Source organism: Haemorhous mexicanus, chromosome 1 (assembly GCF_027477595.1).
Source record: "Haemorhous mexicanus isolate bHaeMex1 chromosome 1, bHaeMex1.pri, whole genome shotgun sequence".
Classification (NCBI taxonomy): Eukaryota; Metazoa; Chordata; class Aves; order Passeriformes; family Fringillidae; genus Haemorhous; species Haemorhous mexicanus.
In genome coordinates this window covers 21592974-21608007 of record NC_082341.1, presented here as the reverse complement: position 1 = coordinate 21608007, position 15034 = coordinate 21592974, and the positions used below count along the sequence as shown (strand labels likewise).

The window sequence follows — 15034 nt, the reverse complement described above, 5'->3', positions numbered from 1 at the left end:
TTGAATTATCAGGACACTCTGCTTCCAAGACATCCTTACTTAGCTTCTAGTCAACATCTACTTGATACAGACAATGTCTATACAAGATTTCATGCTTCAAGTCATTGGCCTATAGAATTAAAAATTCCCCTTTGATGATATCAAAGATTGGCTAAAGCTGAGGGTAAGCTGTTGATGTAACCAAATAACTGATCTGAGTTTTCAAACACTGGCTTTATGAATCCTGCAAATGTATTTAGGGCAAAAGCAGTTGCCAGACTTTGGATGAGAAAGTTTTTCTCCTCGGATTAGATTGACTGGCACCTACATTGTTTCTGGGTGGTTTTGTACATTTTGGCTGTAAATCAGCTACTGTGTTCACCCACATGATTTTTATATACTCAGGTAATGTGCAGTGGTGATGCCTCAGATTCTACTGTTGTTGGTTTATTTTACAGATTTAATCTCTTCAGGCTGAAGTTGTATACTCCCCCAGATTATAGGTTTTAAACAAGATATAAGAGATTAGAAGAAAGATTTGATGATCTTCTCTGATTTCAAATTCACTGAAACTGTGGAGCTATGTGACTGAACAAACTACAGAATCTATAGAGAAATTACAGAATTTTGTATCTTATTAAGAAGATGTAAAATACTGTCCTTCCCCAATTTTCCCATTTTTTAATATCAATTTAATGTGATAAAACCAGATGTCTTTCATTTTCTTTGCATTATTGTGTGCAGGCAAGAGAAACTCTGGTAAAAATTGCTTGTGTTTTATTTCTATTTCCGTTTCTTATCATGATTGCACTGCAATAGAATTGAGACATTGCAATGAGATAACAGAACATTCTGACAGATCTCACAGCTCTCTCTGTTTTCCATGTAGTGCAGAAGAGTTGTGAAAGAACTGCATATATTATTACTTTACTTTTCTTTTCTTTTCTTTTTTTTTTTTTTATAAATTGACTTTCCTTTAAGGAGTCTTACTTTAGTTTTATTGGTTCCCACTGAAATAATTGAACCAGTCCATGAAGATCAAGTCCAGGAAAGCATTTAGGCATGCAAGTTAAAACCCAGTATTTCCAGTAACTGCTGTGGATAGACTTCTATAAAAATACATCACAAAGACTTTTGATAAACATATAATACTTATTAACTATTTCTATTCTTCTCGACTGGCAATGATAAACTACCCTTTCTAAAGTGATTCTCAATCTGATAGGACTATCTCTATTCCAAAACTTTATAAAAATACTGTTTCACTAACATTTTGAGATTACAAGCATGCATGACAAAAAAGAACAAAAATAATTTTTTCTGGGTAACGATCATATTAAGTAAATTTTATGTGAGTAAAGTGATAGAAGATCTTCAGGAAAATTCATGTAAACCTTCTTGTTTTCTAGGACAAGTATTTTTATTCAATTTTTCATAAATTTTACTTCTGTAAAAGTGTTGAACATGACTACTTTAACACATTCATTGAAATAAGGGTTATGAAGTGCAAAGAATTCAAGTGTTTAAAATTTTTGTTATTTGTATTGAAGTAATGCCTACAGCTACTCATAAAAATAGCACATTCCACAATAGAACAAATGGCCCATTTCAAACATATGTTTAGAATATAAACATAAACTCAAAAATCAGAATACTAGTTAAGCACATTTCTGCTGACCAGAGCTATTTCCAAAACACTTCCAAAACTAGTCTGAAACTCATCTTACTCTCCTGCAATTACTCAAATGAGGAACTACATGCACTATAGTAAAATCCTGTTTTCTTTCATGCTAGATGGGTAATGTTCTCTTGGATTAGACTTAGAAGATGAGAAAGGAAGCAAAATATTAAAACAATGTGTTACCTGTTTTCGTTCTCACTGTGTATTCAAGAATGGATTCATCTTTAAGCTCAACAGTTACTTCAAGCATTCAGCAACATCTCGAATAAGGTAAAGAGGAGTTCCTTTCAGTTTAAGGAGCATAATTAAAACAACAGTACTTATAACAGGGAACTTTTTCTGGTGGAAGAATAAAGCATTCAGGCTTGTTTTCCCAAGTGGCAATGAATTCAAGGACTAGTACTATTCCTTTTAGGAAAATGGAGGTACAGTCCAAAGTGCATACACTTCCCTGTCCAAGATAAACGAGGCTATTGGAGTGGGAAAAAATCCAAGCGAGAGCTATTTGTCATGTCTGTCTTACATAAGAGGAGCAAAGTCCAATCATGCTGCATGTCCTTATCCATATTAGTTCTGCTCAGGTTTGAATAATTTTTCAGAGGAGTAGACACAAACCGGGAACAACCTTTCACGGTATGTCAGTAGTTTGGAGGGTTTTTAGTTTTTTTAAAATCAGAGATATTTATAAATTCACTGATAACTAAAACAAATCTAATTAACTGCATATTCTTTTAAATACACATTTAATTTTTCATTTATTTTGTTTATCTGTACTGCATTGCAGAAAATATTATTCTTATATCATTCAAATGAAATTAAATAAATGACAGAGTTATCAAATGGCTAAACACATAATATAAATATTTGTAAGGAAATTCTAAACTTCTGGACTTCTTTCAATATGCTTATTCTTGTGCATTATGAATATTCACTTTGCAATGTACGATGTTAATAACTTTACTGATTGTAATAAGTACCCATATTTTTCTTTCAAACAAATGATTGTTGAGATTACTGTCCTCAGCTTAAGATTGTGTATTTCTCAGTCAAATATTATTTTACAGTAAACTATCTTCAATAAATTTAAAATGCATTCTGAAGATGAAAAGAAGTATACTGCAGATGGAAATAGTCATGAGATCGCTGCATCCAGCCAGGGTCATGAATCTGAAGACAAACAGTAAGGATTCTTAAATATAGTAAACATTATGTATTGAAGCTTATTAGATTCCATTTCCTTGGTTTATATTTTATTGAAATTTGTATTTTAAAACTTATTTTAACTTATTTTGCTAAGAAGACCTAGTAAGAGAAAGGTTTATATCAACGTAAGAGTAGCATTGATTGGCACTTTCATTTCATGCAGAAGGACTATTTATTTTCTCCTTTAAAGGACTAAGGGTCCTCAGTATTAACTAGAAAAACAATTCTAAAATAGGACAGAAATTATGTTGGAATGGAAATATTGGATACATTTATGTCACTATGTCATTAATATTTTTACTACAGTGGTCAATCAACATTTTACATACCTTGAACATGTTATCTATTCCCTATCCACTATGTACAAAAGTTTTCCTCCCTTCTGTTTTGAAATCTATACAGTGCTTTGGTTCACAACTTCCCTAAGCAGCCCCACTGATGTTGTTTCATCCTTGAAGGGATGAACTGGGAAGAACATGACTAAAATTTACAGAAGTTAGGAGGTGATGTTACTTATATTGCTGAAGATTTAAACAGAAACAACTCAAGAATGCCCAATAAATCATGTTCATTTCACACGATTGTTTGCAGTAAAATTATTTCAAAATTATAATATAATTGAACTGCATTAATATGTTGAGTTAGTATTTCTGCAAAATGAGGTCTGTTTTTAAATTCACCAAAACTACCACACGTTTTTTTAGCAAGGCAAAGAAGAAGCAGAAGAAAGGGGAAAAACCTAAGGTGGTGAGCCCATTTGCACTGGTAAGGTTTATTCTCTCTATATGTGTCTACATATAAATACACACAGGCACATTTCAAAGTGTAATCAAAAATGGCTACAGTTATGTTAGTATCCTGAATATATGATTCTGTCTCTACCAAATATATTCATACAACAGAATATTGACTATAGTATAGAAATCAAGCAGTTCTTTTTGTGGATGTAGTTATACTAAAGAAGCTGCCTTTTACAGATAAGTATTCTTAGGAGTGTTCCCTTGGTAAATTATCATCTTAAACACACCCATACCAGATATTTGTCTGTGAAAGATAGGCATTTCCATGCTCACAGCAAGAAGCATGACCATATACCTACAATGAGTGTGGTCTTGTCCTCTAAATTACCAGAGTCAGGTACTAATCACAATAATTATCTCCATGAGTCATTATTCTATCACCTGAGTCAGCAGTAAAGGGGAATTCCATGCTGCTGATGAAAATTAAAATTAAGAGTTGTATGCCAAAAGGTTCCAGATTCTTTAAAATTTTCTGTATGTATTTTAAAAGACAACCTTTTTACATTTAATCAAGTAAATCCTAGGTCCTCTTTTAGTCATATTGAAATATTTTATATTTTGTAGGTTTAGTGTGTGTAATACATAGCAATGACACTGCAAATAACAAACATAAAACTGTAGTACATGATGGTGGCCAGTGCCCAATTTCTTTGCTTTGCTATATCAGTTTACACTAGTACAATTACATCATACAACTATAATTTACATCAGTAAACTTAGTAGTTTACAGTACAGAATAAACCAAACAATTTTGTAGTAGATGAGTTCAAACTTTATAAAGTTCAATGGCAAGAGGATTTACTATTTCAGTACCTTTTTATGATGTCCATGGTTCATTAGGAGCAGATTTTCTGGCTGCATAATAATGAATTTACTGTAAAAGAAATTATTGTCTTAGTTATCATAACACCATTAAAATTTCTTATAATTTGAACTTTAAATGGCAAGTGTAAAAAGCATAAATTTTTTATGTCTTGTTTTCCTATGGCCTTTCTTTCACAGGTGCAGATACTAGTGCATTAAAATGCCACATCTCTCTGGTTTTGAGAGTTTATCGTATAAAAGTGCTTATATAGAAAGGATTTATTCCTGTACATTTAAACTGGTTTTAAACTGTATTTCTAAAGAGAAAAAGTTGTAGGTTTGGGACAGCAGGTGTACAATTTATAGCTTTTTCTTTACTTTCTTGACTTTGTAGACATAGAGTTGTGTTAGCATTCTGATACAACAGTTAGAATGAATTTCTCTTCTCACTCACAGTTCCGATACTCCAGCTGGTCAGATAAATTATTAATGATACTAGGCACTCTGCTGGCAGTAGCCCATGGAAGCAGTCTCCCTTTTGCAATGATAATTTTTGGTGATATGACTGATAGCTTTGTTGCATCTGGAGACACAAATTTTACAGGTAAGAATATATCTGCTATGACAAGAACAATGGCTCCTATTTAAAAAAGAAACAGGAAGATTCACACATCTTGACAGGAGATACAGATGTCAGAAACCACAACGCTATGCTATGATGCAAATTAGTAGCTCATGTTCACTATAATAGAGCTACACTGTGGTTGGGGTGACGTTGTAGTGGGAGTCTCCTGTAGGCTGCCTGACCAGGAAGGCCGAGCAGATGAGGTCCTCTATCGATAGATTGGAACAGCCTTGCGTTCACAAGCCCTGGTCCTCATGGGGGTCTGCAACCACCCCAATAACTGCTGGAGGAACACCACCACAGGGCAGAAGAAATCCAGGAGGTTCCTGGATTGTGTTGATGATAAGTTCTTCAAATGATAGAGGATTCAGTGAGGAGAGGTGATATGCTGGACCTTGTTCTTGCTAAAAAGGAGGGACTGGTGGGGAATGTGAACCTGAAGGGCAGCCTGGGCTGCAGCGACCATGAAATGGTGGAGTTTCAGGGCAGCAAGGAGGGAGGACAGCAAGATCACTATCTAGAACCTCAGTAGAGCAGACCTGGACCTCTTCAAGGACCTTCTAGGTAGAGAACCATGGCATAAAGCCTTGGGGAGAAGAAGGGCCCAAGAAAGCTGGTTGATATTAAAGGATGACCTTCTCCAAGCTTAGGAGCAATACATTCCAACAAAGAAGAAGTCAGGCAGAAACACAAGGAAGCCTGCATGGATGAAAAAGGAGACAAGCTCAAACACAAAAAACAAGCCTTGAGAGGGTGGAAGCAATGAGAGGGAGCTTCAGATGAATGCAGAGTACATGTCCAAGCAGCCAGGGATTAGGTTAGGAAAGCTAAAGCCCTGATAGAGTTAAATCAGGCCAGGGATGTCAAGGGCAACAAGAAAATCTTGCATAGGCAGGTCAGTGATCAAAGGGAGATGAGAGAAAGTGTGGGTCCCCTCCAGGAGGAAATGGGAGACCTGGTTACTTGAAATACAGAAAAGGCTGAGGGACTCAATGATCTTTTGCCCCAGTTCTTCACTGGCAAATATTCCAGGCACACCACCAAATCACAGAAGGGAAAGGCAGTGACTGGGAGAATGAAGAACTGCCTGCTGTTGGAGGTCAGGTTTGAGTATATCTAAGGCATCTGGAGATGCACAAGTCCATGAGACCCGATGAGATGCATCTGTGGGATCTGAGGGAACTGGTGGAGGAAGTTGCAAAGCCCCTGTCCATTATATTTGAATTGTTGTAGCAGTCTGATGAAGTTCCCACTGACTGAAAGAGGTGGAAACACAACCCTCATTTTTAAAAAGGGAAAAGGCAGACCCAGGGAACTCCAGGCCGGGCCAGTCAATCCTACCTCTGTGCCCAGAAAGATCATGAAGCAGATCCTCCTGGAAACTGTGCTAAGGCACGTGGAATGTAAAGAGATGATTGATGATGGCCAACATTACTTTTTTAAGGGCAAATAATGCCTGACAAATTTGATGGCATTTTACAACTGGGTTACAGGTTTGGTGTGTAGGGAAGAGCTTGGACATCATCTACCTGGACTATCTCCAAAGGACTTGACACTGTTCCAATCAACATCATTTTCACTAAATTGGAGAGGCATGAGTTTAATGGATGGATGGATTACTTGGTGGATAAGAAATTGGCTGGAGGATCACACTCAAAGAGTTGTCCAAGTGTAGACCAGTGATGAGTGGGTTCTTCAGGGGTCAGTATTGGGACTGACACTGTTCAACACTTTGTCAATGACATGGACAGTGGGATCAAGAGCATCCTCAACAAGTTTGCCAACAACACCAAGGTGGGCAGTGCAGTTGATGTGCTCAAGGAAAGGGGTGCATCCAGAGGGAACTTGACAGGCTGGAGAGGTGGGTCTCTGGGGATCTCATGAAGTTCAACAAGGCCAAGTGCAAGGTTCTGCATGTGGGTTGGGGCAATCCCAAAAACAAGTACAGGCTGGGAGAAAAATGGTTTGAAAGCAGTCCTGAGGAGAATGATTTGAAGGTGTTTGCTGACAAGAAACTCAACATGAGCCAGCACTGTAGGCTTGCAACCCAGGAAGTTGTAGCATGGGCTGCATCAAAAGAATTATGACCAGCACATGGAGGGAGGTGTTTCTACCCTCTCTACATCTCTCTGGAGTGCTGTATCCAGCACATGGACCCCCCACCATAAGAAGGATAACTGTTGGAGTAAGTCCAAAGGAGGGCCATGAAGATGAACAGAGGGCTGAAGCAACTCCCTTATGAGGACAGGCTGAGCAAACTGGGGCTGGAGGGTGACTTTTTACAACAACCTGTAGTAGTCAGATGAGGGGTAATGGCTTTAAACTGAAAGAGGGACAATTTAGATGAGATATCAGGAAGAAATTCCTCACTCTGAGTGTGATAAGAGACTGGAACAAGTATACCAGAGATGTTGTGGATGCCTGATCCCTAGAAGTGTTCAAGGCCAGCTTTGATGGGGCTCGGAGCAAACCAGTCTAGTGGAAGGTGTCCCTGCTCATGGTAGGGGGGTTAGAACTGGGTGAACTCCTTAAGGTCCTTTCTAACCCAAACTATTCTCTTCTTCTCTGTGTGTATGCTCAGGAAGACTTTTTAATATCAAATTACAGTGATGTATTTTTGTAGTCAGTGGAGTTATGACTAACCCTGTATTAGTAATGTTCATTCATGTGCATTAAAATTTCCTCCTTTCTTCCAAATCATCGATTCAAAAGGAGATGTAGCAACTCCAGATATACTGAACAGCATGCAAGAAAACTAATTTTTTACTTGCTCTGTTAAAAGTATTTATTCTTCTCTTCCTAAGGAAACATTTCAATGAATTTGACTTCAGAAATGCTTAACAAGCTGGAAGAAGATATGACAAGGTAATTCAAAATTTATCTTTCCTCTTCTTTTTTTAATGTAGCCACACATTTCTAGTCAAACCAATCCTCTCCCAAGGACGTTTTGCACACTTTAAACAACACAAAACCAATGATTTAATAATATATGTAACTAAAGATTGGCACAAGGGATTATTTGAAGCCCTGGTAAGATTCTTGAACATTCCCAGCTATTTCCAACAATTTTCCTGTAATCTCTTGCTCTGACCCATCCTGACACATTTCAGGGATGCTTTGTGTCCCAGTGAAATCTTGCCTTCCTTCTTTCTTCTCTTCCTCTGAATTTATAAAGAGTAATTGTTATGATAAAAAAATATATTATCATCTGTTGATACATTGAGCTATGGTGATTCACTCGCCAAAAAAAAAGCTGAAATGTCAGATAGTACCTGCTCTGCTGCCAAAGCATCAATTTCAGCTCAATCACTCTCTACGAGTACCTGAAAGGAGATTATAGCAAGATGGGGTTCAGTCTCTTCTCCCAGCTAATAAGCAACATGACAAAAGGAAATGGCCTCAAATTGTGCCAGGGGAGGTTGGATGTTAGAAAAAAATATCTTTGTGGAAAGGGCTGTCAAACATTGGAACAGGATGTCCAGGGCTGCAGTTGAGTGACAGTCGCTGGATGTATTTAAGAGATTTGTGGATGTGAGACTGAGGGACCTGTTTTAGTGATGGACTTGACAGTGCTGAGTTAACAGTTGGATTCAAATATCTTAGTTGTCTCTACCAACCTAACAATTCAATAATTCTATAATTACCTAGACTGTAGAAAATGCAGATTTAGATTATATGCTACCTTAAATCTAGCATTCTAGATCTGGAAACGGCAGAAGACAAAAGCCAGTAGGGGCTTCTGCTACAAAACTCCATAAGGAAAAGGTCCAATAAGAAGAAACATATGCTGCTAAGAGATGTGTTTTGTTAAGAGGATTTATTAGCCATTGTCCATACACTTGGTTTATGCAGGATGTCTAAAGTTTGTGTGTTTCTTGTACCATTTCAGGTTCTTTTCTTCAGGCTGAACTCAGTTCCTCATTAGATATTGAAAAATGTCTGATGTACTCTTCAAGGCAATTGTCTTTTTTGAAGAGAGGGAGGAGATAAGGCCTTTTCTGTAGCAACTCTTGCTGCTTTATATCAAAGTGCATTATAATTTTGGGTAGCAGTGGACTGTAAACTTATGTAGCTTCCGTAGTTAATTTTTGCAATTAAAAAACCAATGACTATTTACACCAAGGAACCCCAACCCAAAACATACCCAAATAACTCTTCACCATAAAATAAATGAACAAATTAGGAGAGGGCTAATTCTTAGAAATGAAGAACCTGAATGTAATGAGAATTAATCAAGAGGGAACTGGCAATTACGCTTTATAGGAGAGTTTCTTGCTCCTGCAATATTTCTGTCAGTCTCTGACATGAATGTAAGTAATGCCTGCAAACATTCAGTGGAATATACTTGTTCCCGGTGATTTGAAACAAATTTGAAGGCAGAATTGTAAACTAAATATTGTGTGCATGGGTGAAGCTACCCTAACAGTTCTTTAGGGTAGCTTCACCCTAATGCCTGGCTGATGACAACATTTTCAAAGTCTGTCTCACGTTTATTCTGAAAAAACTTTTGAAAAAATTACTAAAAAATTGCCACATATGAAATTGTAGAATTTGTTTTGCCCATTATTTAATTGGTGAGTGATCTCTCCCTGCCCTTGTCTTGACCTACAAGCTTTAAATTATATTTTTCTCTTTCAAGTCAGGCTGAGGAAGGGAAGTGGTAGTGTCCTCGGTGGGCACCTGGAATCCAACCAGGTCAAACCACCACAAATTAATTCTGAAAGCACAAGCAAGAATAACAAGCAGCCCTAGTTTCCCTTTAGAAACAAATTGTTTACTGATAAATGTATTAATAGCAGCACAGGAGTAGGTGTTCATTTCCAAAGTTTCTAGAGAGAGCCTTGAGTTGGCATTTTCACTGGTGTGATGAAGCTCTTTGCGCCAACTCCTTGTTTCTCTAGAACTTCCGCCAGGAAGTCAAATAGGGATAGAAACTGTTTGCAAGGACAGAGTTCCCACACAGGTATGTTCAAGTACTGAACTATATATGTGGACTTAGTCGAGTTTGTTACTCAAACAGTTTGCCTAAACTACAACTATTTCTCAAAAGAAAAAGAACTATTTTTTTTCAATGCAATGTGCATTTACTCTCTGATAAATTGCAGCAGTGAATTTACAGAATATATTTCATCAGCATGGAATCTGGCAAAGACATGAATCCCTTTGGATATGATTTGTCAGTAAACAAAGTCCAAGCATAAATCAATTCTTTAAAGAGATGTTGCATCATAAAGTAATTGTCTAAAGTAATTGCTGCTGAATTTAGAATTGGTCTTCTTGGGTTCAGTTTGAGAGGCTTTTTTCTTGTTTGTGGAGTTTTAATGGAGCTGAATGTGATTGAGGTCAATATTCCAGCTTTCTGTTAGGCATTAACCTGATTTTATTAAACAGTTTTGACTAAGTGAATTTCATAATGAGTATAGTTTCAAAGTCCCTAACTGAACTGTATGATATTATAGCCACAAGAGAGATTGGAATAAAATTTGAGAAGTTTAATTTATAAAGCCATTTTCTCTTAGAGCAGAGCATTTGCACACAGATTCCTGAAATTGCTCCTGCTAAGTTTCATTATAAAGTTCTATAAAATCAGTATGCATAACTTTGTGAAAGAGTGAAGGTCACAAGAGTTCAAAGAAGGTCATGAGTCAAGCTTTTTGCTAATGGTTTACTTTTATGTAGATACATTATTCTTATAATTGCAGGTAGTATACATTATTCTTATAATTGCAGGTAATATACATCATAAATATTTAATCATTGATTTTGGTTGTGTTTTGCAAATGAAATCCATTAAGTTACATTTTTTTATTCAGTTCTGGTATAAGTACAATTATAACTGATTCTGAAGTAATTCTTCATCAAATCAAAATAGATTTTATTATTTTTAAACAGTTTAAAGCTGTGACTCAGATTTACTCCCAATTTGAGAAATACTCCTGGTTTGGATTTGACACCCTGCTCATAGCACAGCGCTGAATTAATGTAAAAAAAAGATATCAGTTATGAATAAGAGATCCAAAGAATTTTTGATCTAATGGCATTTGTTTTCAGTAGCTGGAAATATAGTAATGCTGTATTCTCAAATCAGAAAATATTTACTGCATCCATCCACTTATTTATTTATTTGTTTGTTTGTTTATATAGACAGGCATGTTTATGATTTAAATGTGTATATAATATACAGATATGTGATTTGGTCTGTCTATGTGTGTTAAAAATGCTAAGCAGTTTATGGACATGACAGATCTAAGTGAAAAGGGTATTGTATCAGAAATACAGTTCTAAAAGAATCTTATGAGAAAATACCTACTAAATTAAAAAAAAAAGGTAATTCTCACATTAAATGCTATTCATGGAAAACTCAGCAAGTTTTACAGTGAAGAGTAAGTTTTAGTACAAGCATATAAGCCCTAATTCAGATCAAACAGAAAAAGTAAGCATCATGATAAATTCACACAAGCAAGGTAATTAAACCAATTTTAACCTGATTTCAGAGAATCTTGCCCTTTTTTTTCCCCTTACAGATATGCATATTACTATTCTGGAATAGCAGCTGGTGTTCTCCTTGCTGCTTATATTCAGACTTCGTTCTGGACCTTAGCAGCAGGTCGGCAAATAAAAAAAATTAGACAAAAATTTTTTCATGCAATTATGAGACAGGAAATTGGATGGTTTGATGTAAATGATGTGGGAGAACTTAACACTCGTCTTCTAGAGTAAGTACACCATACCTTTTCCAATGGTTTTTGATCTTGTTAAACATGCAGGACTTAGAAATTTTTATTTTTAAATTAAACTATTTCACTGTGTAATCAAGTTTTCAAATTTCCTCATGGAGAGTCTCAGGGACTGAATTTCTGGTACTTCTGATACAGGACTGTCACAAAGATGTTAGAAAAGCATTTTGTTAAGTTCCCTTTAACTCTGAGGATGACTAAAGCCCAGCCTATGTTATTACCCCATGAAGAGTTCCTTTCTGGGCACACTGAGGACTGAAAAAGGTGCTGGCTCAGCCCAGCAGTGTGAACAGCTTTAACTGCATAACATTGCCTACGCAAAATCCTTTTTCTTTTATTTCCAAATAGCCCACAAGTACCAAACTGATAAAAACTCTGGAATTAAGAAAGCGAGAGTAGTTTTACACTGCAGAAAGAATTTCAACTTTTTCAGACAAAGGCAGGTTTATAGCATTGCAGTTTCACACGAAATATGAAATTTTCCTTGGCCACACTACGTAATGCTTTACCTTGAAGAAAACTGTTATTGGGAGCAGTAATTGAATAATAAAGATTGTCTTCCACACATAATAAAACTGGAAATCTTCCTTGTGCTTTCTGCATTTTTCTTCCTCTCTGTAATTTGTTTTTCAGTGATGTCTCCAAGATTAATGATGGAATAGGTGACAAGATTGGATTGCTTGTTCAAGCACTAACAACATTTGTGACAGGATTTATTGTTGGTCTCATAAGAGGATGGAAATTAACCCTTGTAATACTCGCAGTTAGCCCTGTCCTGGGACTTTCAGCAGCCCTCTGGGCAAAAGTAAGTTAACACATGTATAGTGTCAGCTTTTATATTAATGACAGATAATTAAATTAATCTGCATATCTGCAAGTCTTAGTATTAGAATGTGTTGTTTAGAGAAATTATAGCTTTGGATAACACTTAGGTACATACGCTCTTAGATGAACTGTGTATCAGTACCCTCTCATTCAAGGCCAGGTCAGGTGGGGCTCTGAGCAACCTGGTCTAGTGGAAGGTGTCCCTGCCCATGGCAGAGCAGCTGGAACTAGCTATCTTTAAGATCACTTCCAAGGTCATTCTACAATTCAGTAATTCTATGTCATTTGAATATTATAATTCCCATAGATTGGGCAGACCTGTTTGGTTTGAAGCTGTTTCTGCTAATATAGCACATACAGAGAAAGAAGCAAGATATATGTGTATAGTCCACACCTGTAACTCTTTAACTAAAAAGTATAAGTACTTTTTCTTTTGGAAGAAATAATTGCATCTCCTGGAAAATAAGAGAATAATTTAGAAAAAACCTTTGTCTCAGACACAGAGGTTTTTTCAAAGTTGTTCACAAATTTGGTGAGAAATTCTGTACAGACCTAGATGAGAAAAGGTCCAGATTTCCAGGCCATCACAGTGCCCAATATTTTTTAAGTCTTCAGACTTTTATGGTATTTTATTTCCCTTATATTTCAAAGATCATTAAAGTTTTCACTGTCTTGAGTGAGGATATTGCAGAAAAGGTAGGATTAGAGATGCATGTGCCATGTATGTCAACTGGATGAGTCCTCACAGACTGTGGCCACTTCTTCACAGTCTAAGCTACAGGGTCCTCTGGCTAAGGCAACCAGAGATGAGAATGGGCTAAGGAGGTCTGCCTGGGGAGAACCACGTCAGCTCACTATGAGTACTCCTCTTATCTCTTGCACTGGGTGAAAAGGGAAAATCCAGGCCTTAGTTGTTTACAATGTGTAATGTGGAATTATTTTATTGAATTCACAGCATACTTAGGAATTTGATTATTGGGCATTCTGAACCCATGCCTAAATAGTCAAAAGGCTTCATATTGGAATGTACTAATTGTGATAAAAAACATTTTGAGTCCTTGAGCCTATTCTGGTTTATATGTGTCAAAATACTTGATTCTGTATTAGGTTCTCTCTGCTTTCACTGACAAAGAACAGGCTGCATATGCAAAAGCAGGTGCTGTTGCAGAAGAAGTTCTGGGAGCAATCCGTACTGTAATAGCTTTTGGAGGACAGGAAAAAGAAATTAAAAGGTAAGAGCAATATTTGCTTTCATCAGTGGATTTTAAAATACTCACTTTAAATGGTTTGAGATTTTCTTATATATTTTATGTTGAAAGTCTCGTGCTTTCTGCATTTTTAGTTAATGAGAGATTGTTACAAGGTTTGCTACCTGTTGAAAGACAATCAGTTATTTTTCTAGAGTTGATATGTTGTCTCTGCATTAAGGGGTATGCAAACTACTTCAAATATCCTACCATGAGAGCTTTAGACAAAAGAAGACCCCTGTTCTGTGAAGAGATGATGATATCCTTGGTAATCTATAAGTAATCTGAGTAATCTACTGAGTAATCTAATCTGAAACTAAACTATTGAGTAATCTAATCTGATTACTCAGTAGTTGAGAAGGTGCTAACAAGCAGTATCTCTGTTTCCGCTGTACTGTATAATAGAGATCTGCTGATATATTTTAACCTTTAATCTTGAGTGGGTCACAATAAAAGTTCACTGATCTACAGAAGCAACTTAAATGCCAGCTCCCTGACCTGCAATGCCCTTTTATTTCTATATACCAAGTTGACTAATGCTGGCATTTTTAGGGGTTACATTAGAAACTCCCTGCCTGACTAGCAGGCTTACCTTTATACAGTCTTGGGGTTAGATATTTTATGTACCTAACTGCTGTACTTTGTAAACATTCTTTTTCTAATCCATCCACAGAGCTTTTGTGATGTCTGCCATGGTACAAGTGTAAGTCTATTTTGAACCTCTATCTTTCTTCCAGATACCATAAAAATTTAGAAGATGCTAAACGGATTGGAATAAGAAAGGCTATTACAGCTAATATTTCTATGGGTGCTGCTTTCTTACTAATATATGCATCATATGCACTGGCATTCTGGTATGGGACTACTTTGATCTTAACTGATGATTACACTATTGGCAAAGTTCTTACAGTAAGTATTAATGAGTAAATTCTCAGTGACAGTGAGAAATAAAAAAGAACAAACCTTAAAGTGTGTATTTGACTGTAATGAGAATTATGTCCCAAAACTGGCAAAGTAGCATCCCTTCTTAACAAAAAGATTCTCACCACAAAATCCTACATGTTATTTCTGTAGGATCTCAAAATCTATATGAACCCAATTAAAACATATATGATTTTCAACTGATCCTATTT

General features: G+C 36.4%; 1 protein-coding gene across 2 annotated transcripts in view; it reads left to right on the top strand.

Annotated features, from left to right (window-relative positions):
* Positions 1-15034, top strand: part of ABCB1 (ATP binding cassette subfamily B member 1) — a 48225-nt gene that overhangs the window by 11247 nt on the left and 21944 nt on the right. For both annotated transcript variants that reach the window (XM_059842676.1, XM_059842686.1), the window contains exons 4-12: positions 1774-1930; positions 2725-2840; positions 3568-3628; positions 4924-5071; positions 7897-7957; positions 11617-11808; positions 12463-12634; positions 13762-13886; positions 14639-14810. In XM_059842676.1, coding sequence (XP_059698659.1) covers positions 2749-2840; positions 3568-3628; positions 4924-5071; positions 7897-7957; positions 11617-11808; positions 12463-12634; positions 13762-13886; positions 14639-14810 — 1023 coding nt within the window. In that variant the 5' untranslated portion in view covers positions 1774-1930; positions 2725-2748. The remainder of the gene's footprint in view (positions 1-1773; positions 1931-2724; positions 2841-3567; positions 3629-4923; positions 5072-7896; positions 7958-11616; positions 11809-12462; positions 12635-13761; positions 13887-14638; positions 14811-15034) is intronic.